The sequence below is a fragment of the Yarrowia lipolytica genome, chromosome 1C (assembly GCF_001761485.1).
Source record: "Yarrowia lipolytica chromosome 1C, complete sequence".
Lineage (NCBI taxonomy): Eukaryota > Fungi > Ascomycota > Dipodascomycetes > Dipodascales > Yarrowia > Yarrowia lipolytica.
In genome coordinates, this window is record NC_090772.1 from 3,029,152 (window position 1) to 3,053,515 (window position 24,364).

At 48.9% G+C, this 24,364-nt stretch overlaps 10 protein-coding genes across 10 annotated transcripts; 3 read left to right on the forward strand and 7 right to left on the reverse strand.

The window, feature by feature from the left end:
- Positions 1 to 743: 743 nt before the first annotated feature.
- Positions 744 to 1,910, reverse strand: YALI1_C30310g (uncharacterized protein; the record flags this gene model as incomplete). The annotated part of the gene is made up of 1 exon (XM_068282522.1): positions 744 to 1,910. The coding sequence occupies one exon, from the start codon at positions 1,908 to 1,910 to the stop codon at positions 744 to 746; it is 1,167 nt and encodes a 388-aa protein (XP_068138623.1).
- Positions 1,911 to 2,149: 239 nt separating this feature from the next.
- YALI1_C30320g (uncharacterized protein) lies at positions 2,150 to 2,869 on the reverse strand (the record flags this gene model as incomplete). The annotated part of the gene is made up of 1 exon (XM_502116.3): positions 2,150 to 2,869. One exon carries the CDS (start codon positions 2,867 to 2,869, stop codon positions 2,150 to 2,152), a length of 720 nt encoding a protein of 239 aa, XP_502116.1.
- Positions 2,870 to 5,557: 2,688 nt separating this feature from the next.
- YALI1_C30367g (uncharacterized protein) lies at positions 5,558 to 7,582 on the reverse strand (the record flags this gene model as incomplete). The annotated part of the gene is made up of 1 exon (XM_502117.3): positions 5,558 to 7,582. One exon carries the CDS (start codon positions 7,580 to 7,582, stop codon positions 5,558 to 5,560), a length of 2,025 nt encoding a protein of 674 aa, XP_502117.3.
- Positions 7,583 to 8,152: 570 nt separating this feature from the next.
- Positions 8,153 to 10,126, reverse strand: YALI1_C30392g (uncharacterized protein; the record flags this gene model as incomplete). Its single annotated transcript, XM_502118.3, has 1 exon — positions 8,153 to 10,126. The coding sequence occupies one exon, from the start codon at positions 10,124 to 10,126 to the stop codon at positions 8,153 to 8,155; it is 1,974 nt and encodes a 657-aa protein (XP_502118.3).
- Positions 10,127 to 10,846: 720 nt separating this feature from the next.
- On the forward strand, positions 10,847 to 13,555 carry YALI1_C30399g (uncharacterized protein; the record flags this gene model as incomplete). The annotated part of the gene is made up of 1 exon (XM_502119.3): positions 10,847 to 13,555. One exon carries the CDS (start codon positions 10,847 to 10,849, stop codon positions 13,553 to 13,555), a length of 2,709 nt encoding a protein of 902 aa, XP_502119.2.
- A 152-nt stretch (positions 13,556 to 13,707) lies between these two features.
- Positions 13,708 to 14,850, reverse strand: YALI1_C30440g (uncharacterized protein; the record flags this gene model as incomplete). Its single annotated transcript, XM_502120.3, has 1 exon — positions 13,708 to 14,850. The coding sequence occupies one exon, from the start codon at positions 14,848 to 14,850 to the stop codon at positions 13,708 to 13,710; it is 1,143 nt and encodes a 380-aa protein (XP_502120.3).
- A 1,181-nt stretch (positions 14,851 to 16,031) lies between these two features.
- YALI1_C30454g (uncharacterized protein) lies at positions 16,032 to 16,806 on the reverse strand (the record flags this gene model as incomplete). Its single annotated transcript, XM_502122.4, has 2 exons — positions 16,032 to 16,277; positions 16,435 to 16,806. 2 exons carry the CDS (start codon positions 16,804 to 16,806, stop codon positions 16,032 to 16,034), a joined length of 618 nt encoding a protein of 205 aa, XP_502122.4.
- A 1,464-nt stretch (positions 16,807 to 18,270) lies between these two features.
- On the forward strand, positions 18,271 to 21,066 carry YALI1_C30474g (uncharacterized protein; the record flags this gene model as incomplete). Its single annotated transcript, XM_502123.3, has 1 exon — positions 18,271 to 21,066. One exon carries the CDS (start codon positions 18,271 to 18,273, stop codon positions 21,064 to 21,066), a length of 2,796 nt encoding a protein of 931 aa, XP_502123.3.
- A 157-nt stretch (positions 21,067 to 21,223) lies between these two features.
- On the reverse strand, positions 21,224 to 22,303 carry YALI1_C30514g (uncharacterized protein; the record flags this gene model as incomplete). Its single annotated transcript, XM_502124.3, has 1 exon — positions 21,224 to 22,303. One exon carries the CDS (start codon positions 22,301 to 22,303, stop codon positions 21,224 to 21,226), a length of 1,080 nt encoding a protein of 359 aa, XP_502124.1.
- Positions 22,304 to 23,274: 971 nt separating this feature from the next.
- On the forward strand, positions 23,275 to 24,273 carry YALI1_C30524g (uncharacterized protein; the record flags this gene model as incomplete). The annotated part of the gene is made up of 1 exon (XM_502125.3): positions 23,275 to 24,273. The coding sequence occupies one exon, from the start codon at positions 23,275 to 23,277 to the stop codon at positions 24,271 to 24,273; it is 999 nt and encodes a 332-aa protein (XP_502125.3).
- Between the last annotated feature and the right edge of the window lie 91 nt (positions 24,274 to 24,364).

A 24,364-nucleotide genomic window follows, 5' to 3' on the forward strand; every position in this document is an offset into this window, starting at 1 on the left:
TGGTGGAGCGGGATATTTGCGTGGTTTGTAATATTTTGGTTGTTTGGGATTTTGATTAATAATGCTTCTTTGTCCAACTCTTGGTCGTTAGACGATGGTGCCTTAGTGCTTGTAGGCAGATTCAGGCAGGGCCAAGTACAGTATGCACAAGTACACCAAGTACAGTATGCACAAGTACACCAAGTACAGTACAAGACGACCAAGTAAAAGTACCTGTATGAACAAGTAAGAGATGGGATGAAATCGACATTTAATGAGAGGAACTCGTGTCATTCACATGCTTCATTTGGTTTGCAAAAGTGGCATATCACAAGGTCGGTGATCTCCCACCCCTAGTGGGTCCTTAAAAACAGGCTGATCATGATGAGTATTCAGAAGAGGAAAAGATGAACAGTCTCATGATCTTTTGACAGAGAAGGAAAGCCAGGAGCCTGTGCTTTTACAATTACAATGTACTTGTACTAGTACTAGTGGAAGCATACATTTGCGATCTTAGTCAACAACTTTCTCTAATGGCTTGCACCACTCACCTATTTTTTATTTTATTTTATTTTATAATAACATAATTTTTCAGCCGAAGCTTGACTTGTTAAAAGTAAGTGTCATACTTCGCTCTGTATAACTAGGGTGAAGGAACTCACTGTGTAGTGTACTTCAGTATATACAGACTACAGTACATACTGTATGTACATATACTAAAAAACCATTGTGGACATCTACTACGACAACTGGTGACAATTTTTCTATATTCCTTGAATCAAACTGTTCGCCTCTTCAGGTATCATATCAACTCCATGCTGCTGTCGATACTTGTTCTCCAAGTACTGCTTTGTATACCTCCACACAGCAACAGAACCGTTGGATAAGCCCACAACCGTGAGATAAACATCTATCGGGGAAGTGTGTTCCCGCGCAATGTCCGAGACGTCGGTCAACTGTTTCAGTCTGTGAGTCTTCAAGTCGACGAGGGCAGTAACCAAACCGTTGTGATTATAAATCAAGGCATAGTGGCGATACCTACTGTCTTGTTCCACCCTATGATGCCTACTTAGATCCCACTCCTTTGGAAGCACTTCTGTGGACTTTGAGCTTTGCACAATTGGTCTCCAATGACTGTCGATGATCACATCAAACACATGTCCATCGTAAAACAAGAGCCCGGCTGGAGCTCTCAACAATAAACAACCTCTCTCAGCTTGGACCGTGGCTTTTTTAGGGCTCACGATACTCGAATATCGCGCTTCGCCCCCTACAAAAGCCACAATAGCTGTCTTTCCCACAACCTGTAACTTGAAGGACATCTTTCCGGGCAAATGACATCCGAAAGCGGGAAGAGGAGTCTCCGAGGCGCTCAGATCTTTCATATTTATGATCAATTCTCCATCATTGTTGCTGAAAACCGCTGTCATGACTTCTGGCGTGCATTTCTCAGTGATTATCTTTCCTCGCACCCTCATCATGTGTTTGTCATAGATGACAGCATCCTGAAAGCTGGAAACGTGAGATTTTTTAGGCAGAGAAGAGGTGCTGGGAGTCTCCGGAGACTCGGTAAAATCCAGAAACCTGTTGCCAATGAACACCCCTCTGTCATTGTAAACAAACGGTCCGTTAAGAACCCTGTCTTTACAGAGACAGTCAAAATCGGAAGGAAGAGACTGATTGATGAAAACTGGACAGCCCAGAGTCGGTTCAAACACATTGGTATCAACCTTCAAGTACCCGGTCGCACACGACTTCCAATCATCGCCTTGACTGTACTCCATATCATAGCATGGACATTGTTGGAGCAAAACATGTCGCATAGCGGACTCGGGAATGAAGTCTGGATCGGCCCCACATATCGAAACAATGTCTTTGAAGTTGAGATAGCTGCATATTTCGTCAACTAATTCCGGGGGTATTTGCAACATGTGGATGTAAGGGTATTTATACAAGGAAGAAAGCTCAACTTTGAGACTAGTCGTAGCTACTGTAGTTGAACTCTATGATTGTGCCTCAGTGGCCATACTTGAGGATGTGGAGTAGAAGAAAGGTATTACACCATTTTGATTCACCTAATTGAACTACCTGATCTGTGACACTGAGGATAGAATGCACAGGTGCCGCTCAAATCTATAAAATACATTAATCAATATTACTCGTAACTCCCCTACAACTTGTTGTAGAGCTCGATGGCCTTGATGGCAGTGGAGGTGGCGGAGGCGGGGTTGGCACCGGTCACGATTCGCTGATCGGACAGGGAGAAGTCCTTCCAGGGATCAGGAGGAGCCTGGTAGTTGGCGCCGACGTTGGCGGCAATCTGTCGGATGGTGGGCAGAGATCGCTGCTTGAGAATCTCGTCTAGACCCATGTCGGTCTCTCCCTGGTCGTGGAAGCCGGTGATGGTCTTGCCCTGGATCAGGGGCTTGCCGTCGGGGCCCTTGAGGTTGTTGAAGATGGCGGGGCCATGGCACACAGCTGCAAGAATACCGTTGTTGAAGTAGACCTCGGAGGCGAGCTTGGCGAGCTTGGGGGCGTCGCAGAAGTCGTGGATGGTACCGTGGCCGCCGGCGAAGAAAATGATGCCGTAGTCCTTGCCGTTGACCTTGTCGGCGGTTGTCACCTTGGCGGAGCACTTGGAAAAGGAGCTGTCGGGGTTTCGCAGGTCCTCCATCTCCTTGTCGGAGCAGTTGATGGGGTCCAGAGACTTTTCGTCGTAGCCAAAGGTTCCGTCCTCAGACACAAACTGGACGTCGAAGCCGGCGGCCCAGAAGGCCATGAAGGGGTGGTAGGCCTCGGTGAAGTAGACGCCGGTCTTCTTTCCGTCAGGGTAGAAGGAGTCGTTGTAGCAGGTGACTGCAATCAGGGCTTTCATGGGAGGGGGAGCCATTTTGAGCGGTACTTTTGGGGGGGAATGTGTAAAGGTCTCAATTTACGGGGACAAGCCCTCTCTTATATATACGCGCCCGCCGCTCTCGTCGATATCCAGACTAACTATATAACGCAAATTAACTCAAGCTTGAAGGCTGTCGGTTGTGTCAGTATCGCAGTACATACATACATACAGTACAGTACATAGACAACTGACACAACTGTATTGTAGGTGACATGACACCGCCAGTCGGACTTAAGAAAGAGTTTGCCGGCTCCATTGCCGGGTGCTAGATCCATCAGTGTTTAACACCGTCCCGATTGACCAGCCTCACGCGGCGCCCGGGCTCGTTTCACCGCTCGCCATGGGTCCACGCCCTCACTGATCGGAACCACATGTCCACTGACTGAACCCTGTTGATTTAGCGGCAATATTGTTGCTATCAGCTGCATGGCTGTACATACGAGAGTGAGGAAATTGCGGAGGAACTCGGGGGCGGGGCGGCGGCAATGGGGGGGTGTCACGTGATCCACGGGGGGAGACGTGGCATCTCCGGGGTCTGTTTTCATTTCGCATTTTACATTTCCCTGCTTCGATTTCGCTCGCGTCCAATCACCTAATCTTCACTGTGACGCCTCACAGAAGAACCTAGAATCGCTGTTGAAGCGAAAGTTTAACCAGCAAGGCGGAACTGCGAGAAAAGCTGTTGTGGGCGATTGAGACGGCATAGAAGGAAAAAAAGCCGGGATTTGGAATTCGCCGGCTTCAATTGACCATTCTATGCCCAAAAATCGCCACTTTTGGGACCCCACAACCCCATAACCACGCCATTATAGACCCAACCCTGGAGACTAAATCCGTCGCTAATAGCGCCGAGCTTAGATTTAACGAGGTGGGGCTGAGTGTGGTATTTCCCTAAAAAGGGGACGGATAGACGGGCAGAGTCGGCTGATAAAAGGGCGGGATCAAGACGGTTATATATCCCAATTCCAAGTCACACAAACAAACCCCCGACACCCCCGACACCCCCTCAAACCGCCTCATCTCCACTGCTCCTCCAATCTTCCACTTTTCAACTGGCCCCCGCATAGCCGTGTTTCTGTGCGGCGCTCCAAATGAAATGTACCTCAACTGTATGGAAAAAGTAACGCCAAAAAAAGAGACGCTTTGTGCATACACGTGGCGGGCGCATGTTTCGGGGGACAGGGAGGGGTCACGTGAACTGGGAGAGGGAGGGGGGGGGAGGAGAAAGCGGAAGATGGAGGGTCACGTGACCGGGAGAAGTGAAGATCGACCGACGGTGTCGGTTTGGTGTCCGTCTGGGCGGTACTAAAATAAGCTACCACACTAATGTCCGCCAACGTCTTTTAATGTACTTTGTCACACGTTCCTGCGCATTTTAGTTGAACCTAATCGGGTATGGCGAGAGAGATGTGAGATGTGAGATGGAGATGGAGATGGAGATGGAGATGGAGATGGAGATGGAGATGGAGATGGAGATGGAGATGGAGATGGAGAGTTGACATTTGGACTTTGAGACAATGAGAAGTTCTTTAAACTAGTTGCAGGGTGGTATGGTTGGGTGGTGTCATTGTTGATGTTCTGGAGGAGATCGAGATCATTGCAAGATGAAGTCATTGGTACTGTACAGTAAATACCTACCTTGGAAGAAATTTGTATTACGAGTCATGAGTCCATGGTGGTGAGTCCATGGTATAGAGAGTCAATGAAGTCATCGGTCATGTCAGCTATGTGGCTCATGGAATGACGGTCTACAGTCTGAAACATAGTTGCCAGTGACTTCAAAACCACCGTCAGAATGGCGGCGAAAAGTGATGGGTAGATTGTGGCCAACTGTGGCCTCACAGAAACGTTGAGATACAGGATTCACGCTTCAGTTGGTGCAAAAACGCTTCTGATCGTTGATGAGAAACGGGTTACAAGTAGACGGCTGTAAAGCTGAGAAACGAGTTGCAAGTACTGTAGATGGCCTTTAAGACAACATAGAACGACAGCGGTGAAACGGTATGGAGATCTAGGCATGTAATTGGGCAGCCGAGATTCGGAGGTAGATCCATAACGGCAAGCTGTTGCCTGCCAAAACCCCACGAGCTCCATCATTTTCTGAGTCTGCGCTCCAGATCTCCGATTGAATGCTTGAGATCCCATCAAATAATCAAAATGTCGATCTCGTTATACAATTTGTTCAACTACATGCTCAGCCAGTTTGCTGATAGCACGGGGCAGTCAGGGTCAGCATGGACTGCATCTTGTATGATGGTTATGTATTGACCATCATTAGCGTGAGCTTGGTAGAAGATGGAAGCTGGTGTAATTGGAGAGGTGTCGAGACGCAGCTGAATCATGAACTCGCACCTCATGTATAACACTTTAGTATATGTCCGGATGGATTGGTAGTTTTCCCCGTTTTAGAAAGGTGTAAAATGACGCCATTCAGAGAGGTAAAGGACTCGACAATTGTATGACACAAGTAGAACTTTGTCAACGTCATTGTTTACAATGTGATCGCTCTATATTTCCATTTTTCTCTCACCAGACTGTGATACCATCACTTCGAATGCTTTGAAAGTGCACACTGGGCTCAATCAGAATACACAGTGTAGCATTAACTGCAGGACTGAACTACTGAAACCACCAACATTAGATGAAAAGGGTAATCCCAGCAATAAATTATGTTACACTAGGTTACGTGTCCCCATAAGCACATCGTCCCTCCTGCCCCCCCTCTCCCTCTCCCTCTTCTTTGTGACTGTGACACCCCCCACAGCTGTCCATCTTGGGTTCATCTCTCCCATAACACTCCTCACATCTGATTCTAAACGGCCACAACAACGGAGGCATGCCCTTGATCACAGGTATGTATTTTTTGAGTCCCTTCAAATTCAAGTGGCCCAGCTGCTTGTGCCAATAGGAGACGTCAAAGTTAACAATCTCATGACCTCTCCAGCTCAGTTTGGGAGACAAGGAAAGAACAGGCAACTTGATGACCAAGGTATCTTGGTTTCGATGAAATCCCTCCTGGATGTTCATGAAGCACTCCTTCGGCAGCTGGTTGGCGTCAATCTTCTCACAGTACTGGGCAGTAACCACCAGGGGCTCACCTTTATGCGTGTACGCATAACAGACAGTTCCCACACCAGTCACACGATAATGTCTGCCCTGATATACAATAGACTTGTCTTCTGAGGTCGGCTCGCTCACAAACAGCCGCTTGTCGTTGATGATACATGGCGTATTCTTCTCCCAGCTTACATTCCATGTTACCCAATCATCTCCATTCCGGGGGTAAATGGGGTCAAACTTGTTACAGTAGTCGATGCAAGCCTGGGTGAACAACCCTCCACTAGTGTCACCAGACGGTTTGTCAAACAATCCCTTGAAGAAGTGGAACTCCTTGAGGTTCTGGAGACCCTTGATATGGCTCATCAAGTCGTCAGGCTCCTCAGCAGGTCTAATGAACACTCCATCCTTCACATGTTTCAACATGAAGAAACCCTTGTCCAAAAGAGTTGTGTAGTCGCTGTTTCCGTATGAGTAATAATTGGAAGCTCGTTCCAGCCAATGCTCAAACTCGCTGCTGTTATACAGAGGCTTTTCTGCCTGAGGCACGTAAAATTCAACCAAATCGCTGATGTCATGGACCCGGTGTTTCTCCATAATCTCTCCAACATAGTCCATGGCAACGGTGGGGAATTCCCGCTCGTTTGGACTCGGTATCGGACACTTGTATGTCAATACAGAGCCATCAATTACCATCTTTCCAGGGCTGATTATCTTGGGTGTTACTTGTCTCGTGCCCTTGTATTTGGCTGTGTTTGTCACCTGTATGCCGTCCTCTGTCTCGTCGACACTCCATCTAACAGGATAAGTTGCGGAAGCTCCAATGTGATGATACAGAGTGTTCAAGTTGGCCAAGAGGCGCTCCTCACTTGACCCAATCTGCTCGTCGGAAAACAATCCAATATCCCCCACAGGTAACCATCCACACACATTTTCGTACTTTAGAAGAAGATGGTTGAAGACAGAGTCCGGTAAAGGCGGCTCACTGTTCTGGAACAGCACGTCGAAATCGTACGTCTCAAATCCTCCACTCTTGAGCCGGTAGTACGAGATACGTGCTCCTCTCCACAAATGCTCCACTATGAACATTTGGGTCTCTCGAAGAAGAGCATTCTCGGACCCATGACGTTTCAACACAGGAGACATGTTGGGATTGATTTTCTGTATATCCATTCTCATAACAGACTCCATGACCTCTTCCACCGTCATCGTTTCCTTCCTCATATTGAACAGCTCGTTCAATGTGCCCCACGAGTTGCTGAATTCCACCGAAATGTCGTACAGGTCTTTGTAGGTAATCTTCCCATCATTGTACTTGATCCGGTACTTTTGCAGCTTCTTCTGCGGGCTCAGCGGCGTCAAGTAACTGTACAGGGAGAAGATCAGTTCAAACGTGTGCTTCATGAGATTCATGCGCATCACCATCCCTGCACATCTGGTAATCGCCACCATCATATGTCCCGCCCAATCAGCGTATGAGATATCATCGTTCATGTTGATGAGACCGAGGTACATGTCTAACATCAATTTTTTCAGCACTAGAGCCTGCTTCAATGCGGCCTCATCCCCCGTTTGCTCTATGAGAATCAGTTGCTGCTGGAAAAACAGCCCGATATTCTTCAATTTCGGCCGCAACAGTAGCGGTCTCATTGCTCAGCTGATTCTCAGGGTATCAAAATGTGGTACTGATCGGTGTTGATATTGTCACGAAAAAGACAAGGATTATGGTGCAGTTTACATGCATGCAGAGAGACTATCGCACTACAATAAAATAAAAATAAACGACAATAAAAAAGCGACAATAAAAAAGCGACAATAAAAAGCGACAATAAAAAGCGAAATAATAAAAAAAAGTGTCCAAAAAAGGGGATTCCGAAACTCGGTTGATTTGATTAATCCACTTATAATGTTCTAATTGCTACTTGATAAGACACTACTGACGGAAAAAGCAAGAACGAGGAAGTTGTTGGGTCGCGGTAACGAAACGGAAATTTTGTAAATATGTAACTATGGTATAACAAAATTAACAACTATATCATAGAGTTAGTAAACAAAATAACAACCCCAAATAGGTGCTTGCGACTGTACTGTACATACTACAGTATTGTACGTGCAGTAATAAATACAATAAAATAAATAGGTTAAATATACTAATATAATAAATACCTTCGGTTCGCTATATATACCATACCCTCTCTCTATATACATACCCTCCAATCACTACCAACACTCCTCACATGCTGCTCTGGACTGCCAGAAATACGGTGGCATCCCCTTGATCACCTTTCGATACCTCTTCAACTTCTGCTTGTCCGCATGGCCCAGATGTTTGTGCCAATACGTCAAGTCCAAATCCACCAACTCGTAACCTCTCCACAACAAAACTGTTTCTCCTCCCATGTATTCTGTCACCTCCAATCGAGGTAACTGGACCATGTAGTTGCTGTTCTTGTGACAGACTCCCACAAGAGGAGCGAAAGCACACTTACCGAGAAGATTGTCCAGCACTTTTTGGCAGTAGTAGGCCGTCGCATAGATGGGCTTTCCCTCAGGATCATAGGCGTAGCAGACAGTCCCCCTTTCAGAAACATGGTACTCGTCTCCTTCTATCACCAGAGTTCTCTCTTCTGACGGCATCGGCTGTACAAATAGTCGTCTGTCTTTGACCACCAGAGGATGCTCCTCATCGGTAACATACCAATCAACCCAATCATCGTCCTCATTATACCATATTTCTGGGTCGTGTATGTTGGAGTATTCAATACATGCCTGGAGAAACATGCCGTAGTAAGTGTTGATTTTGTCACGTGAGTCTGTGAACATGGACTTGAAAAAGAAAAACTCCTTGGTTCTCTGAAGTGTCTCGAGATGCTCTTGGAACGGCAATCCCATCAGTCTGCCTTCAGTAGCGGGGCTAGGAATACCATACACCTTGTCCTCAAAGATGTAGTCATCGAGATAGAAGTTCTTGTCCACCAAATTGTCAAAATATCCGGATGGAACCGTATTGTAAATCTTTTCGTACCCTTTCGGGCCATCCCATTTGGTGCCGGTATCTTTTTTCAGCCTGCTCGACTGCTCTCTGTCCCATCTCATCTTGTTGTATCTCCTTATGCTGAGTAGGAACTCAGAATGCAGCACCTGGCCCATCTGGAGCTGATTTGCCACAAAATGCTGAACTGTTGGGCTAACTTCTGTTGTCGCCCTAGGAAACATGACCAGGAATTGGTCCACGGGTCTGGGTGAGGGCGTAGAAGCCACGTCCAGCAGTCCAGGACCTATGAGAGTCATGCGATCATGAGCCACATCTCGCTGAAGTGGATTCAGCTTCTTCCACCACGTTTCCCAGTCACTTCTGGGGTTTCCTTGGGCTCTAAACAAGGCATACAGTTTGTCCTGAAGTCCCGGGTCTCCTTTAGTTCTGTTCTCCAACCACATGTTCTGGTATCTGAACAGTCCAACATTGTCTCCTACCGGCAGCCATCCACAAGCCGTAAAAAAGATGAGTGCGAGGTTGATGAATACATTCGGCAGAAAAGGAGGGGTTTGCTGCTCGAAAACAACATCAAAGTCATAAACCTCCACGCCATCTCTTTTCAGTTGAAAGTATGCCGACCTTGCGTTTCGCCAGAGGTACGTTCGGATAGCGAAATAGGTCTCCAGCACCTCTATATCGTCCGTCGCTTGTTCTTGAAACATCGGTGTCTTTTCTAGGTAGCCCATTTGAAGGTATTCCAGAGCGGTAGTCTCGTCATGTTCGGCCAAGAACTCTTGCACATTCTTCTCGTCGTGATCAAACATGCTGAAATACGCCACAGTAATATCGTAGGCATCCTTGAACTTGGTGGAGGGGTTGTGGTAACCGCCGGCAAACCTCAGCAGGCGTTCCTTCGTGACAGGAGCTCCCACATAACCCACAAACAGAGAATAGACAAGATCATAGATAGAGGTGATGAGCCCCATACGCATGATATCTCGCAGACACTTTTCAACCACAACTCTCATACACCAGGCCCAGTCTGCATGTGTCCACCGCGGTACAAACGTGGTCACCAGTTCCTCGTACACGTCGACAATGATGTATCTGAGCAATTTGACCCTTTTTCTCGTGTCATTGTCGGTTTCCTGATCTGCGTGGCCATTCAGAATGGCTCTCAGAGTGCCCAGATCCGGCCTGTGTATCGTCGGTCGCATGTGTAGGTGGGTTGTGGAGCCGGGAGAGGGGGGGGGAAGTGTATCGGGAGATGAGTTTGAGACTTTGAAGCTTAGATTTCGGAATCAGATGATATTTTTACAAAGAGGAACATCGAGGGGCAAAATGTTTTTGTGCAAGACAATTGGTTTTTGTGAGAGGGGTCTTCTGACTGTGGACAGTCTCAAGACTACAGTATTGTCAAAATGTTTCATTATAGGGTTTCGAGATTTTTTGTGTTGAAAAACTCAAACGGAAAAAGGGGACGATAATGTCCGGCACGAATGTGCTGATTTTCGGTGCGATATATGAGGAGAAAGACGGCGATTGAAATAGGAGGAGCATATATTGTTAGTAATCTGTTTAACTAATCGCGTAGGATCAATATTGGTGGAGTTAGATGGATCATAATGGAACTGACGATGGGGACGTTTTTGTTGGGAAAATAGAAAAAAAGGTTAAGTAAAGCTAACTAATAGGTCCAGTAGCATACCAACAGTGTAGATAGCTTTGTTGACATTGTTGAGTTTATCTAACTATCAATTGTTGATGTACAAGGATGTCTGGAAACGGCTGAAAGCGTAACAGCGTAATGAAATTGCAACTCGGTGTCTCCATCTATATAATTGCTTCTTCTAACTATGTTCCAGACGAGTATCCTATATATCCTGTTCCCCTCAACACGGTCATAATCTGTCACTTATCCTCAAACTCTAAAATAAATGTTTATTTGGTACCACAACACACATTTCGCTACACGCCTACCATCACACATCACAACCATGGCTGAGACGTTGACGCCCTCGGTGGCGCTTTTCAACGAGTTGATTGCGTCGAGCAAGAATCTGCCCCACGCCGCCTCGCACCTGGGCTCAATTCAGCTCGATCTGAGCGAGATCGGCAAGCGAGCAAACTCGTTGCGAGACAAACACTCGGAGGGAAACGACACAAAGGCACACTACCTGCTGGCGGGCAGCGGAATCAACGCGGAGGACATTTATCTGCAGTTGTCGTCGCTGACGCTCAATCCCGGGATCGAGTACTACGACAAGAATGTTGCGGGCATCGACTCGTATCTGCAGAACAAGAAGCAGGACAGCATTCTGGCGGCCATTGCAGACTCTGTACGACTGTCAGCGTCAGATTTTGACCAGTTTCTCAACCAGAACGTGTCCCTCGACTGGGCCAAGCGCAAGGAGCAGATCTGCCAGCACTTTGGCCTGATCCAGAAGGACGACGACAAGAACAACCTCAACAACAACACAACCACCAACACAAACAACAAGCTGACAAAGACAGTCCTGGGGGGCACCTGGGGCGCCGCGAGTCTCGGAAAACTCATCTTGGGCACTCCTGAGATTGGCACTGCTACTCCACGACAACGGCAATTCGCAAAGGCCATTTCGGCGCTCAACAATGCCCGATCAAAGGGCCAGGCCTTCCCCGTGTCCGCAGCTCTTTCCACTGCAGCCGATAACCTCTCTGACGCCAAAAGTCAGCAGCTCAACGATGCATGGGATATTCTGTCGTACATCTCTGGAGAGTCGGTCGAGGCTCCTGCCAAAGAAGGAATCTACAGAAAGATGTACGCTGCTCCTCCCGGCAGCCCCGACGGACTCAAGGTGCGAAAACAGATCTCCCATGGTTCTAAAATGTATCTTGAGCATCAGTTTTACGCCTGTGTCGAGGCCGAGATTGCTAAGTCTCCCCAGGACGCTCTTTTGGGAGGCGTGCCATCAGTCTACAACAAAATCAAAGCTTACTTGAACGTGCGGTACTTCCGAGGAGGCCAATGGACCAAGGAGAACATGGAAATTCTGAACGGAGTGCCCGTTTGGGCTGTTCTTTACTATATGGTTCGATCTGGACATCTTCAGGAGGCTCTCGACTTTACTCTTGAGATTGAGTCGTCGCTCGAGAAGATTGAACGTTCATTCCCCGTCTATCTCCAGGCATATGTCAAGTCTAAGGATCACGTGCTGTCACGTGACATGCATGATCGGATCCTCACCGAGTTTAACCAGCACATTCGGTTCCTCGATGCTCATTCCGATCCTTTCAAGTTTGCTCTGTACAAGATCATTGGCCGATGCGACTTGTCTCGAAAGGTCTTCCCCGAGGTTCTTGAGACTGCTGAGGACTGGCTGTGGGCCCATCTTGTTGTTTCTCGAGAGACTGTGGACGGCCCTCTTCAGGATCGATACACTCTGTTGGACGTGCAGCGAACCGTGCTCAACTTTGGATCCAAGCATTTCAACCCCTCTGGTAAATCTCCCGGTCTCTATTTCCAAATGCTCCTTCTATGTGGTCTTTTTGAGGCTGCTGTCAGTTATGCTCTTACCTTCTGTCCCGTTGATGCTGTTCATTATGCCATTGCTTTGGCTTACTATGGGCTGTTGCGTGTCTCCAAGCCCGAAGATACCGAGGACTCCGATGGCTCATATCTTTCTGTGGACAAGAAGGACCAACAGGTTCTTCATTTTGCTCGTCTGATTGGACACTACACCCGGGACTTCCGACGATCAGATGCTGTTGATGCTGTTGACTACCTTGTTCTGCTGTGTTTCTACCGAGATCAAGAGGACGCTTGTCACGAGGCCCTGCGAGAGCTTGTGCTCGAGACTCGGCAGTTCTCTGTTCTTCTGGGTGACATTAGAGCCGATGGAGCTCGGTCTCCCGGTTGCATTGAGCGTCGGTCCAAGCTCATTGGTCTGGACAAGGACGACTTCCTCACTCAGATCACTGCCCAGGCTGCTCTGCGTGCTGAGGACGACGGTCGGTTCGCTGACGCGATTCTCCTTTATCAGCTGTCTGAGCAGTACGACACTGTCGTGTCTATCATGAACCGAACTCTTGGTGACGCACTGAGCATGATGGACTTTGGAGACTCGAACGTGGAGCCTGCCCAGTCGCTTTCTCTGCTGTCCACCGCGACCAACCCCGCTCAGTTGGCCGCCACCATGCGAGAACTATACACTAACAACCCCCAGATGTACTCGCATGTGTCGCAGCGGAACCGAGATACCTGCGAGATTCTTCTGCAGATTGTGTCTGCTCGGGAGTCGTACTCGCGTGGCCACTGGGCCCATTGCATTGCTGTGATTGACAATATCAATGTGATCCCCATCCACGTTACCGCCGACGTAGGCACCATTCGTCGACGTGCTCAGGACTTTGTGTCTCTCCACGAGTCCACTGCTCGAAATGTGCCCTCGTTGCTGCTCATGACTATGACGTGTTGTGCTGAGTTGGCCCAGAACATCCAGGAGTCCGAGTTCAACGATGCTACTCGGTGCGACCGGCTGGCCGAGCTCAAGGCCCGGTCTCGAAACTGTATGATTTACGCCGGCATGATCCAGTACCGAATGCCTCGAGAGGTTTATTCGCAGCTCACTGCTCTGGACACCAATCTCAACAGTGTTAACATGTAGGGAGAAGAAGACGATATAGATAATTGATTGTATGAATAGCTATTAAAAGTTACGTAGATTGTGACTATTTTTGCGGATAATTTGAGCAAGACAGACCTCTTGAGGCTAGCAATAGAAATGCACGTGATACAGAGTCAATAGTGTGTATTAGATTATTTGGAAGCCTCAAGAGCCTGCTTGAGATCGCCGATGAGGTCATTGGCGTCCTCAACACCAACAGAGACCCGCAGGTAAGCAGGGTTAGTGGTAGCGTCACTCATGAGTCGCCATTCAATCAGCGATTCGACTCCTCCAAGAGAAGTGGCGTGGTTGAAGAACTTGAGCTTGCTGGGCAGAGCTCGGGCGGCTTCTCGAGACTGCATTTCCAGCACGAAAACAGGTCCGTAGCCTCCCACAAGCTGCTTCTTGACAAAGTCCTCGGTCTGAAAGGACGAGTGGTGGACACACTTGAGCGCGGGGAAGTCAGAGAGGTGGTCGGAGAAGTACTTGGTGATGGCGGTGGCGTTATCCGACTGCTGTTTGATTCGCAGCCTGTAAGTTCGAAGAGATCGGAGCAGTAGCCACGATTCGAGGTTTCCGGGACCTGATCCGAGGAAAGATCGGTCACCAACCAGCTGATCGGCTTCCTCGTGCGTCTTGACGACAAGAATTCCAGCCAGCAGATCAGAGTGGCCTCCAAAGTACTTGGTGGCTGAGTGCATGACAATGTCGGCTCCAAAATCAAAGGGGTCCTGCAGGGGGGGAGGAGCAAAGGTAGCATCAACAGACAAAATGCCGCCCTTTTTGTGAGCAGCGTCGGCGTAGTAAGACAGGTCTCTAGAGTAACCGGTGGGGTTGACAGGAGTCTCCAGGTGAACCAGATCTCCCTTCTCCACCTTGTCCAGTTCGTCTAGCGACAGAATCTCCAAGTTGTATCGGATTCGCTTGAAGATGTCACTGACAGCATGGCAGCCGTGGTAGGCTTCTCCGATGAACAGGCGCTTGGGGTTGACGTGGACAATCAGGGCCGTGAACGCAGCCAGTCCGTTGTTGTAGACCACCGGGAACTTGTTGTTGAAGATGGTCGACAGCACCTTTTCCACTCGCGAGGTGGTGGGGTGGGCGATCCGCGAGTAGACGTACTCGTTGGTTCCGTAGGCCGCTTCATCTTCGTTTTCAGCCAGAGGGACCAGATCCTCCGGGTTGCTGGAGTACCGGAAGGTGGTGGAGACGGCAATTGAGGGTGCCACGTCGTTGGTTCGAGCGAGTTCGTCGTCTGCGTGAATCGCGAGAGTGGAGAGGTCAGGAGAGGTCATGGTAGTGGTGTGACAGGGAGTGTGACGATACAAGTACAGTACAGTACAGTAGTTGGTTAAAAGTCGACATTTACACTGTCAATTAACTTTGGGGGTGCGTCCAGTACGTGCGTCTGGCAGGCAATAAACGAGCCATCTCACGTGTAGGAAGCGCCTGAGTGGACACGGTTGGCCCGGATTTCGCCTATATTGTAGAGAGAAGGGTTAAGGGATCATGCTTCTTGTGTTTTACAACAAACTACATGAAACTAGACAGGATGTTGTAGCAGTATCTTTCTGCATAATACATTCATTATTACTTCAATTGGTGGACTGTGTGGGGTATAGTTGGAAGGTCTAAGTAAACCCAAGTATTATCAGAATAGTACGATGAAGACGAACGACCGACACAAGAAGATGGCATATGATGAAAGAGATAATGGAAGAGTTGTATCGTGATCTTTGCAAACTTTGACGGGTATTTTGGGGGAATATGTCGTCTTGGACAGCTCTATAGTTGGAGTAGAAAGTTAGTAATCATCAGTAATTGATCTTGAATATACTTGCATGTACTGTACCAGTACAGTAAATATATATATACTGTATATATATTTAATAATTACAACTCTACTTAGAAAATATGAGTATATACAGTAACACTAACAGATATTACTTCACTTTCACTAGTTTTAGTTGGGATATTGTTAAAACAAAAGTTCACTGAGGTCCCAACTCGGTGCTACAGACGGGATAAAGAGTCAAAAAAATACACCAATCAGTAGGGAATGTCTATGTTTTAAACAGAATCTCTCTCCTCTAGCTATATAGTCTATAGCCTGATCATGAATCGGCAATAGTGTTCAGGTTTTTAGTTGGGAGATTTCTTGGAATTTACTCGATCGTTGAAATTACAGTACTTGTAATTAAATACATTCGAAAACACCTTACTACGTCCTGAAATGAATTGTAGAAGCATTAGGACACTGAAATGTTATCAGTAAGGCGCTGAGTTTAACAGCAGATGGCTGAATTTAGCCAGTGGCCGTTCCAACATGTTATCATCCCGGTTGCTCATCATCTACAAGTAGTATATCGGTATGAAGTGAGAACAATACGTATACATGTTATCGCAATCGCTGCAACCAAGCGTGCCGCTATATTCGTTCATTCAATCAAATGTCAATTAATACAATACATAATGTCTACTTTCTGGCGGGCCTGGGGGTGGTCTTTGCAGCCAGCTTGTCAAGGGTCTTGCGCACTCCGTCGGGAATGGGAGCCTTGACTCCACCCTTTCTGTAGTCGACCGTGACAATGGTCTCTTTGATTCGAGCAGCCACCTTTTTGGCATTGTGCGACACCACCACTCCTCGCAGAATGAATCTGTCGGGCGAGTCGATGGGCTCGACCTTGTGCATGACAGTGACCGTATCGGGGAATTGGACGGGCTGGGTTAGTATAGATGTAATGAGTTGGGATGTTGGGCTTGTGCCTACTTTGCTGCTCTCTCTGTTGGATCGTTCCTACTTTGCAGCTTCCCTGTTGGCTCCTCTTTGTCTATGTACACTGCTTCGCAGCTCGCGTCAGCTCGTCCTGTCTACTCACATATCGCCATTCCAAATCTCCACTTCTCAGAATCGGTCCCACCGCCTTGGGGGTCATGAAGAGCTTGCATTCCTCTCCCTCCTGATTACCCATGACATCGTTGAACATGTTGACTCGGGCCGTCTCGAACCACTTGAGGTACACGCAGTTGTTCACATGGTTAAAACAGTCGTGGTCGCCCCACGCTACCTTGTGGCTCTTCATTCCAGCATTGGCCACGTCGTATCCCTTTCCTTCAGTCTTGTCCACCAGTTGTTGGATCCAAGCCGTGTTGGAGTTGTGTCGAATGGAGAGGAAGGGTCTTGTCGCCACGGACGACGCCATTGATGACGCCATTGACGACGCAGACTTGGTTGTGACTCGTTTGAACATTGTGTATCTGATGCTGTATCTTGTGCTGTATCCCGTGTGTATCTTGCACCCTTCGGACGTCCTGGCACCCCACTCTTATATACACCTCTAACGTCTTTCTGGCGGTACCCTGATTAAGTTTGAGCCGCACGTACCCCACATTTTAGCATGTATGGCCCGAGAAAAACCCGAGGGCATGAGATGAAATAAATGGCGGCTAAAATGCGCTCTTTGGACGCACAAAGTACAACCGGCGTTTAATCCGTGTCTGCGACGTGCGTCCATGCATACCACCGGCGGGATGACGGATACGATGTGGACTTCGAGCCACTCCGACGTTGAACAATGCATCCAATAGCCGAGACAAGATATCATCAGTACATACAGTACGGGCACCTGTTTGATACCGTACAGTATCGTGTCATCCTGGTCTGTTAAGACGTAAGAAGGGCTAGAAAAGTCGAAAAGGGGGAAAATATGATCACGTGACATACAAGGGTATGTACAAGTACTTGTGGATATTTTTTCAGCATGGCTACAAGTACAATAGCAATGCAAGGTGTACTGGGTCAACATGCGTCTACAGAGACATGGTACATTCAAAACAGTTGTCTCGCCAATCGGCCATAAGCTGTATAACCGTTGTGGTCTTTGTTTGCCTCGGTCCAGCGGTGTGCGGATGGTAATAGGCGTTTTCTCGGTTCTCGTACGAACGGATCGAGTTGATCCGAGGACATGTTGTAGGACTTCTTTGTCCAGATGTGGGGGTGTAAGAGAAGAGAAGGAACGAAAAGTGGGAGTACAGTGGGAGAAGGGGAACCAGTTCCGGGACTAGTACAGTAGCCGTATCACACTTGTATGTCCACAGTAACGTTGTCAGAAACAGCAGCGGATATCCGCTTGGTATCGCCGCTTGATCTCCCACCTTAAAGACCAAGACTTTGTTTAAATATTAGTTGGGATTACTGAGAAAAAAAAGTCTGCTGGGGGTGCAAATTCCCGGTTCCTAAGGAGCTGAACGGTCGAGTTTTGAAGAAATATGTTGTAAATGGGTTGTTTTTTAACACATAATGAATCTGCTACAGTTTTTCCAACAGGATCTACCGGTAGCGGGCCACTGACGCATGGGAACTAACTAAACTTTAGTTAGGTTTTAGTTGGGATGATACTTGGTTAAGTAGGTATTGTGTAGTATGTTGAAGTTGGTCTAGAGAAGAACGACATTGCTATCACGATCGTCGTATAAAGAAATATGCAAGGGCTCATTGGAAGGAATCAGTGGAAAAAGTTCAACGATCTCCAGCTTTTCATCTCCATGCCTTTTTTTTTATAACATAATACATGGCCTAACAGAACTTGTATTCTAAGTATTTTCCCGTCTAACATCTGAATAAGTATTGTTATTTACTTGGCCTTGATCCGGCAACTAACTGGGACCTAACTAGCCTAACAGCCGGAAGTAGTCCTGGACTAGCTACCAACATAATGAAAGCACTTAACCAGGCAGTATACTACTCAACCAGGCTCATCTGTATTTCCCCCATCACCCTGATAGTAACCATGGCACCCACCTTGACATCACCTTATAACCCCCCTCGCCACTCTACTCTATATATAGCCCACCAGCGCCACCCTTCGTACTGTACTGCACACTACAACCTCCAAAATGCCACGTTTCGACAGAGTGCTATCTTTGGCTGCAGTGGCACTCCTTTTGATATCCCCCGCAGCCGCCAACAGCCAAGTGCACGCAAATGCCGTGTTTCTACACGCCGACAGCGTTTGTGTAAGATACCCGTGATGACTGACACAAACGACCACAGTGAGCAAGCAAGACTAACCCAGGAAAAAGAAGAGTATCGAGATTGTCTCCAATCGGTGCAGACGCAGTTCGAGGCGTGTGACTCGGACGACCGCCGGTGCCAGTGCGATGTGATGAAAATCATTGGCGACCAGTGCTCCAAGTACTGCAACGACCCGGTCAACGCCCAGTACCTGGAACTGTTTGGACAACAACAGTGCGACTGGATCGAACAGGATGTGCACAAGGACCACAGGCCCAAGGATGCCGAACCTGAAGAGGTCGAAGACGACTCCCACATGAGACTTCCTGGTGACTCGGTTGACCTTGACAACGTGGACAACAATGATCACGACAAGCGTTCCGAACACGACATTCCCCACGAAGATACCCACAGCGATGACCACAACGACGGTGAGTTCTACAATGCTGACCGCAGCGATGACTGCGACGATATCACTGACCACGATACCGGCCCCAGTGTTTATGACGACATGGATACCCTTGGAAACGACGAAGACGATAGCCTTGACGACACGTATACCCCCGACTTTGTTCCCGACGACCCCGCTGCTTCGGGATTCACTTATGACCCTGCCCAGGCTTACGCAGACAAGTGGGCTAATTACATGGAGATCTTCAGAATCGCTCCCCAGACTGGATACGTCGATTTGGGAGACACGGACCCCATGAACCCCGGGAGACACCCACTCTCAGCACTGATTGAAGACGACGATGGTGAAGGCCTCCATGATATCTTTGACCACACTCCTTACTACAATCACGACAACGACCTTACATTTTCGCCCGAAGATGAGGCCAAGCTGGTTCGGTTGGCTAAGGAGATGTTGGAAGAGGCCGGCGACGACGCAGACACGGTTGCTATCTGGGCTGAGGCCAAACAGCGGGTATTGGCAGAGCGAAAGAAGTTTCTGGAGAGTCCCGAAGAGCCCAGCGGAGACACTCCCGAGGTTCTCAACGGGAGTAATCTGTATCCAGTTCCTGATTCTGATTCTCTGGTGGACGGAGCGGATGGTGCGGACAGTGGAACACTTCCAGGACCGCATTCGGGAGGATACCAACACTGGGTTGATGGACCCCCACTGGAATCCACATTTGGAGAGCCCATGGATGTCACGTCTGGCTATGTTAAGGACGCTATATTTGATGTTCCGACGGAAGGCGTGAATGACCCCAACGGTGGCTTTCAGACCGAGGTGGAGCCCGTCGTACCCGGCGATGTGGTTCTCGACCCAGAAGCTACTCCTCCTGCTCAGCTTACTCCTGATGCCGATACCGAGGGCGATTCTGACATGTACCATAGCGACAACGAGTTGCCTGTGGTCCCAGAAGACCCTATCTACCAGCCTCCTCATTACTACGAGCCCAAAATTGTAGTTGGAGGTGAAGAAGATGGTACCGAGCCTGTCGATGAGCCCGAGCCTGTCGATGAGCCAGAACCTTCCTCAGGGCCCATTTCTGAACCCATTCACGAGTGGCAGCCCGAGGAGCCTCTTCCCAGTGAAGACGGTAATTGGCCTTTTGAGGAAGAGTATCATTACGAGGATCCTGTCCATGAGAAACCCCATTATGAAGAGAATAACGGAGAGCACCGTGAGGACCACAGTGACGCAAGCCAGGAGCTGCTCGGAGTTGATGAGGAACTGCACCATGGAGACGACGAGGGAGATGAAGAGCACGAAGAGCATCAAGAGGATCACCAGGAGCTCCATCAGGAGCACAGCGAGAGCCACCATGGTGGGGAGGAGCATGTTCTTATCAACGATGGGACCCTCAATCTTAATAATGAGGTCAACGAGCACCATCATGAACACAATTTGGAGTATCACGAAGAGTACCACATCCCCGAGCCTCACCAGGAACCTTCTCTTCATGAACCCGAGCCAGAGTATCACCATGACTCTGAGCCCGACTACCATGAGCCCGACTACCATGAGCCCGACTACCATGAGCCCGACTACAACCATGAACCAAAGCACGAAGAGAACTTTGAAACTTCCGACTACCACGAGTTCCCTCCTGCCGGGGATGAGTATTACGATGAGGGCCCAGCACCTTTGACCGAGGGGGTTTACGAGGGTGAAGTTGAGGAAGGATCTGGTGCTGATAACTTTGAGGGTGCTTCTCTTGCTGAAAAGCTCAAGCAACTGTATCCCAATGGCGAGGCTCCCCGTATGGTGAACCAGGATCCCGATGGAAACCCTGCTTACGATTTTGATGGCTATGATACTGACAGTGCGGATGTGTATCCTGGTGGGGAGACGCCCTACGGTTCGTATTTCGGCGATGCGTTTGGGTTTTCGTCCGATGCTCCTCGGTTGAAGCCTCTGATTGCCACTCTTACCCTTGGTCTTGTTGTGGTAGCTCTTTTCAACCGGGACCTGGCCCCCACTATTTGTTTCGTCCTTAGCTCATTGTCTTTTGGGTTGTACATTTACAACTATGAGCTTCGTCTTTAGGGGTGCTATGCTATAGTGAATGTGTATGTAGATATATGGGTGGTGTACTGTAGTGTAGTTACCGTAACGAGTAGTTACCGTGACTATTTATTGTCTTCATCAATGCTGCTTTTGTGAGTGTCATTACTTGTACTAGCATGTAGTGGTTGTACTGGGTTTACTTCTTCTCCTTGGTCTCGTTGATCCACTTGAGAGTGACGTCAACGGCCTGGGGGAGATCGAGCTGGGGTTCGTAGCCAAGGTACTTTCGGGCCTTGGAGATGTCGTAGTATCTTGGTGACGAGCAGATTCGGACCTTGAAAGGCGAGAAGTTGGGCACAACTCCAAAGGGCTTGCAGAGCCCTGCGACGATAGAAGACAGGAAGAGAGCCACGGGGGTGCTCAGTTTGGTCCGCTTGGCCAGGTCGACCTCGTAGCCAGACTTCTTCCAGATCATTCGGGGCATGGCCCAGAAGTAGATGGGGGTTCCGTTGGTGATGAAGAAGGCCTCTCCGGCCACGTTGGCGGCGTGCTTGGAGTCTAGTAGCTTCTCGGCAGCCAGCACGTGGGAGTATGCCACGTTTCCGACGTAGGTGTAGTCGAAGAGGTTGTCGTCGTTACCGAGCTGGAAGTTTTGTTTTCCGGTAGCGGCAGCATCGAGGAAGCCGGGGATCATCTGTCGGTCACCGGGTCCGAAAATACCAGCGGGTCGCAGGGCGACAGTCAGGAAACCGCTCTCGGGGTCGTTTGCGCCCAGAATCATCTTCTCGGCCACCGCCTTGGTGTCGGCGTAGTCGTCCTTGTGGTCGTCCAGCACGGGGAAGGTTTCGTCGGCGTTGATGAGAGGAGAACCGTCGGAGACAGCCGAGGCAGAGGAGGTGTAGATGAAGGCCCGGCCAATCTTGCCCTTGGACTCGTCGAATCGCTGTCGAGTAGCTTCCAGAAGCACCTTGTTTCCCTGCACGTTCACCTTCTCGTAGATGGCCTTTCCGAGTCCGTGGACTGGGGAGGCGCAGGTGACAATGGCATCGGGTTTGGCGGCGTCGATTGCTCGCAGAACGTCGTCGCGGTTCGTCAGATCGCCCTGGTGGAACACAATGTCCTTTTCTGTATCGTAGGAGAAAAACGTCTGGGACACGGGCTGCACGGGTCTGATGTCAAACACGTGGATTTCAGGCCGCGGAGACAGCTCGTGGAACTTTTGGATGAGATGCTGGCCGAGAAATCCCGAACCTCCGACGATCAGTACCGTGTTCATGATGTTAGCGAATGTGGTAAGATGGTGTGTTGGGCGTGTCAGGGATGGTGATTGAGTTTATGCAGTGTACAGTATGTACAGTACTCAGGACCAAGAGCGGAACCTGGGGAATGTAGAGAGCGGGAGTAGACTAGGGCGCGTGTGTTTAGAAGAGTCACGTGACACAAATTATGCATATTTTTTGAAGGATATATTTGAACATCTAGCTGGGAAGGAGGGGTGTGTGAGGGGGGGGGGAGGGGGAGGATTATGGTGGAGGGAGGCAAGGGTTAGTTGAACTTAGTTAAGAAAGAATGTTTAGTTGGGACATTAGTTGACCTTTGGAGAGAGTAGTAGGTGTACTCAAACTTGGTGAATATCGCCCCGATTTTGCGGGTTAAAATTGGAAGCTGTTAAACTAGTCAACGTATTATTATTTCTTCTGTTACTTTTGTTTTAGCAGGTCAGAAACCCCCAGTAGAAGAGACGTTCCAAGATGGGCTTGTCTGAAAAGTCTACGGGAGACCCCTCCATCGTAAGTGGAGCAGCTACTTGTACAAGCAGTCAATTGCCTCAAGTGAAACGAACTTGACTGGAAAGAACTCAACTGAATTACGCGACCAAGAAAATATCTCCTTTTGCGCCGTTTATCGAGGGCTGAAACAGCTTCAGAACTGCATCTGAGGTACACCTTCAGTGTTTCTGCCCTTCATAGAGTATCGTCAACTTGGTGGATATTGCTTCGATTTTAACCAAATCAGCTCGTAGAGAATCTGCGTTTCGGTCACATCAACTGCCATCAACAAACTGGCAGCCTTGTGGCCTCCAAAGCGCACTTTTCACCGTCCATATCCGTCTCGATTTCTGGCTAAAAATAAACTCAGGACAGAGTTCGATAATCAGTCTGCCAACATGCACCAGTGCTGCCATATAACAGTGACCTGTGTTGTCATCACTCTACACCACTCCACATCTCTCTCATTTTCGCGACAATGAAACTTGCACTGCTCTCGCTGATAGGCACGGCTCTGGCGACTCCAGCGGTGATGCTGTCGCACAAGGAGCTGACGGCTTTCGAAAAATACACCAACAAACAGACATCCAACAGCATATCGGCAGTGGAGCTGGATCGAGTGGCGCGGAAACTGATGCACGACTGCTCGGCCAACACCTACGTGGTGGTGAACCAGCCGGGACTCAAGGCCAAGGATTTCCAGACGGAGTCGGCGTTTCCGTTTCTCAAAAAGCTCCTGGAACGAACCTCCACCATGTACACAGTGCCCTATGCTGATGGAGGCATTGAGCTGGGCAAGCTGGCCAACTCTGTGGCCAAGCAGTGCGGCGCGGTCAAAATCGACGTCAATCTCGACAACAACATCACTCCTCTGGAGGAGTACATGGATACCACCAAGCGAGTAATCGAGATCAACTTTGAGCCCCTGCCAAACACATATGTCTCTCGACTGGCTGCTCTGGCCGCCAATGACGAGATGCTGGAGAAGATTGTGCGAGCAACGCCCTCGCCGTTCATTGCGCTCATTTTGACCTCGCAAAAGGGCGAGGAGGGAGACTTTGAAACCAGAAACCCCGACTTCAAAATCTTTCCAGGCGTGGCTCGAGCCAAGACTGTGCCTGGAGCGAAGGACAAGTACAAGTACCACATGGAGCTGCAAAATGTGCCTGTGGACGAGAAAAAGCTCACTGCCGAGGCGCTCTTGAAGGTCAAGACTCCCCCCACACATGCTCCTGAGGTGCGCCAGACGGGAGACGGAGAGCTGGTCGACGACAAGCTGCTGCTGATGATTGTGGGGTCGGTTGTTGCCATCCTCCTTTCGCTACTTGTCTTCAACGGTCTTATGGCGGCCAAACCTGACGTGGTGAAGGTGGACAAGACTGACGCAAAGGTGGAGAAGGCCGTGAAGAAAGAGGTTCAAAAGAAGGAGCGACTAGTGAATGGACGAGTCGAGCAGCTGAAGCGTGAGACTAGATAGCGCGATGGATGGAGCCATGGATGCTGACGGTATATAGATTCAATCGAACGGTGACATGGAAGAAAGGTGGCCAGCAGAGTAAAATAAACAC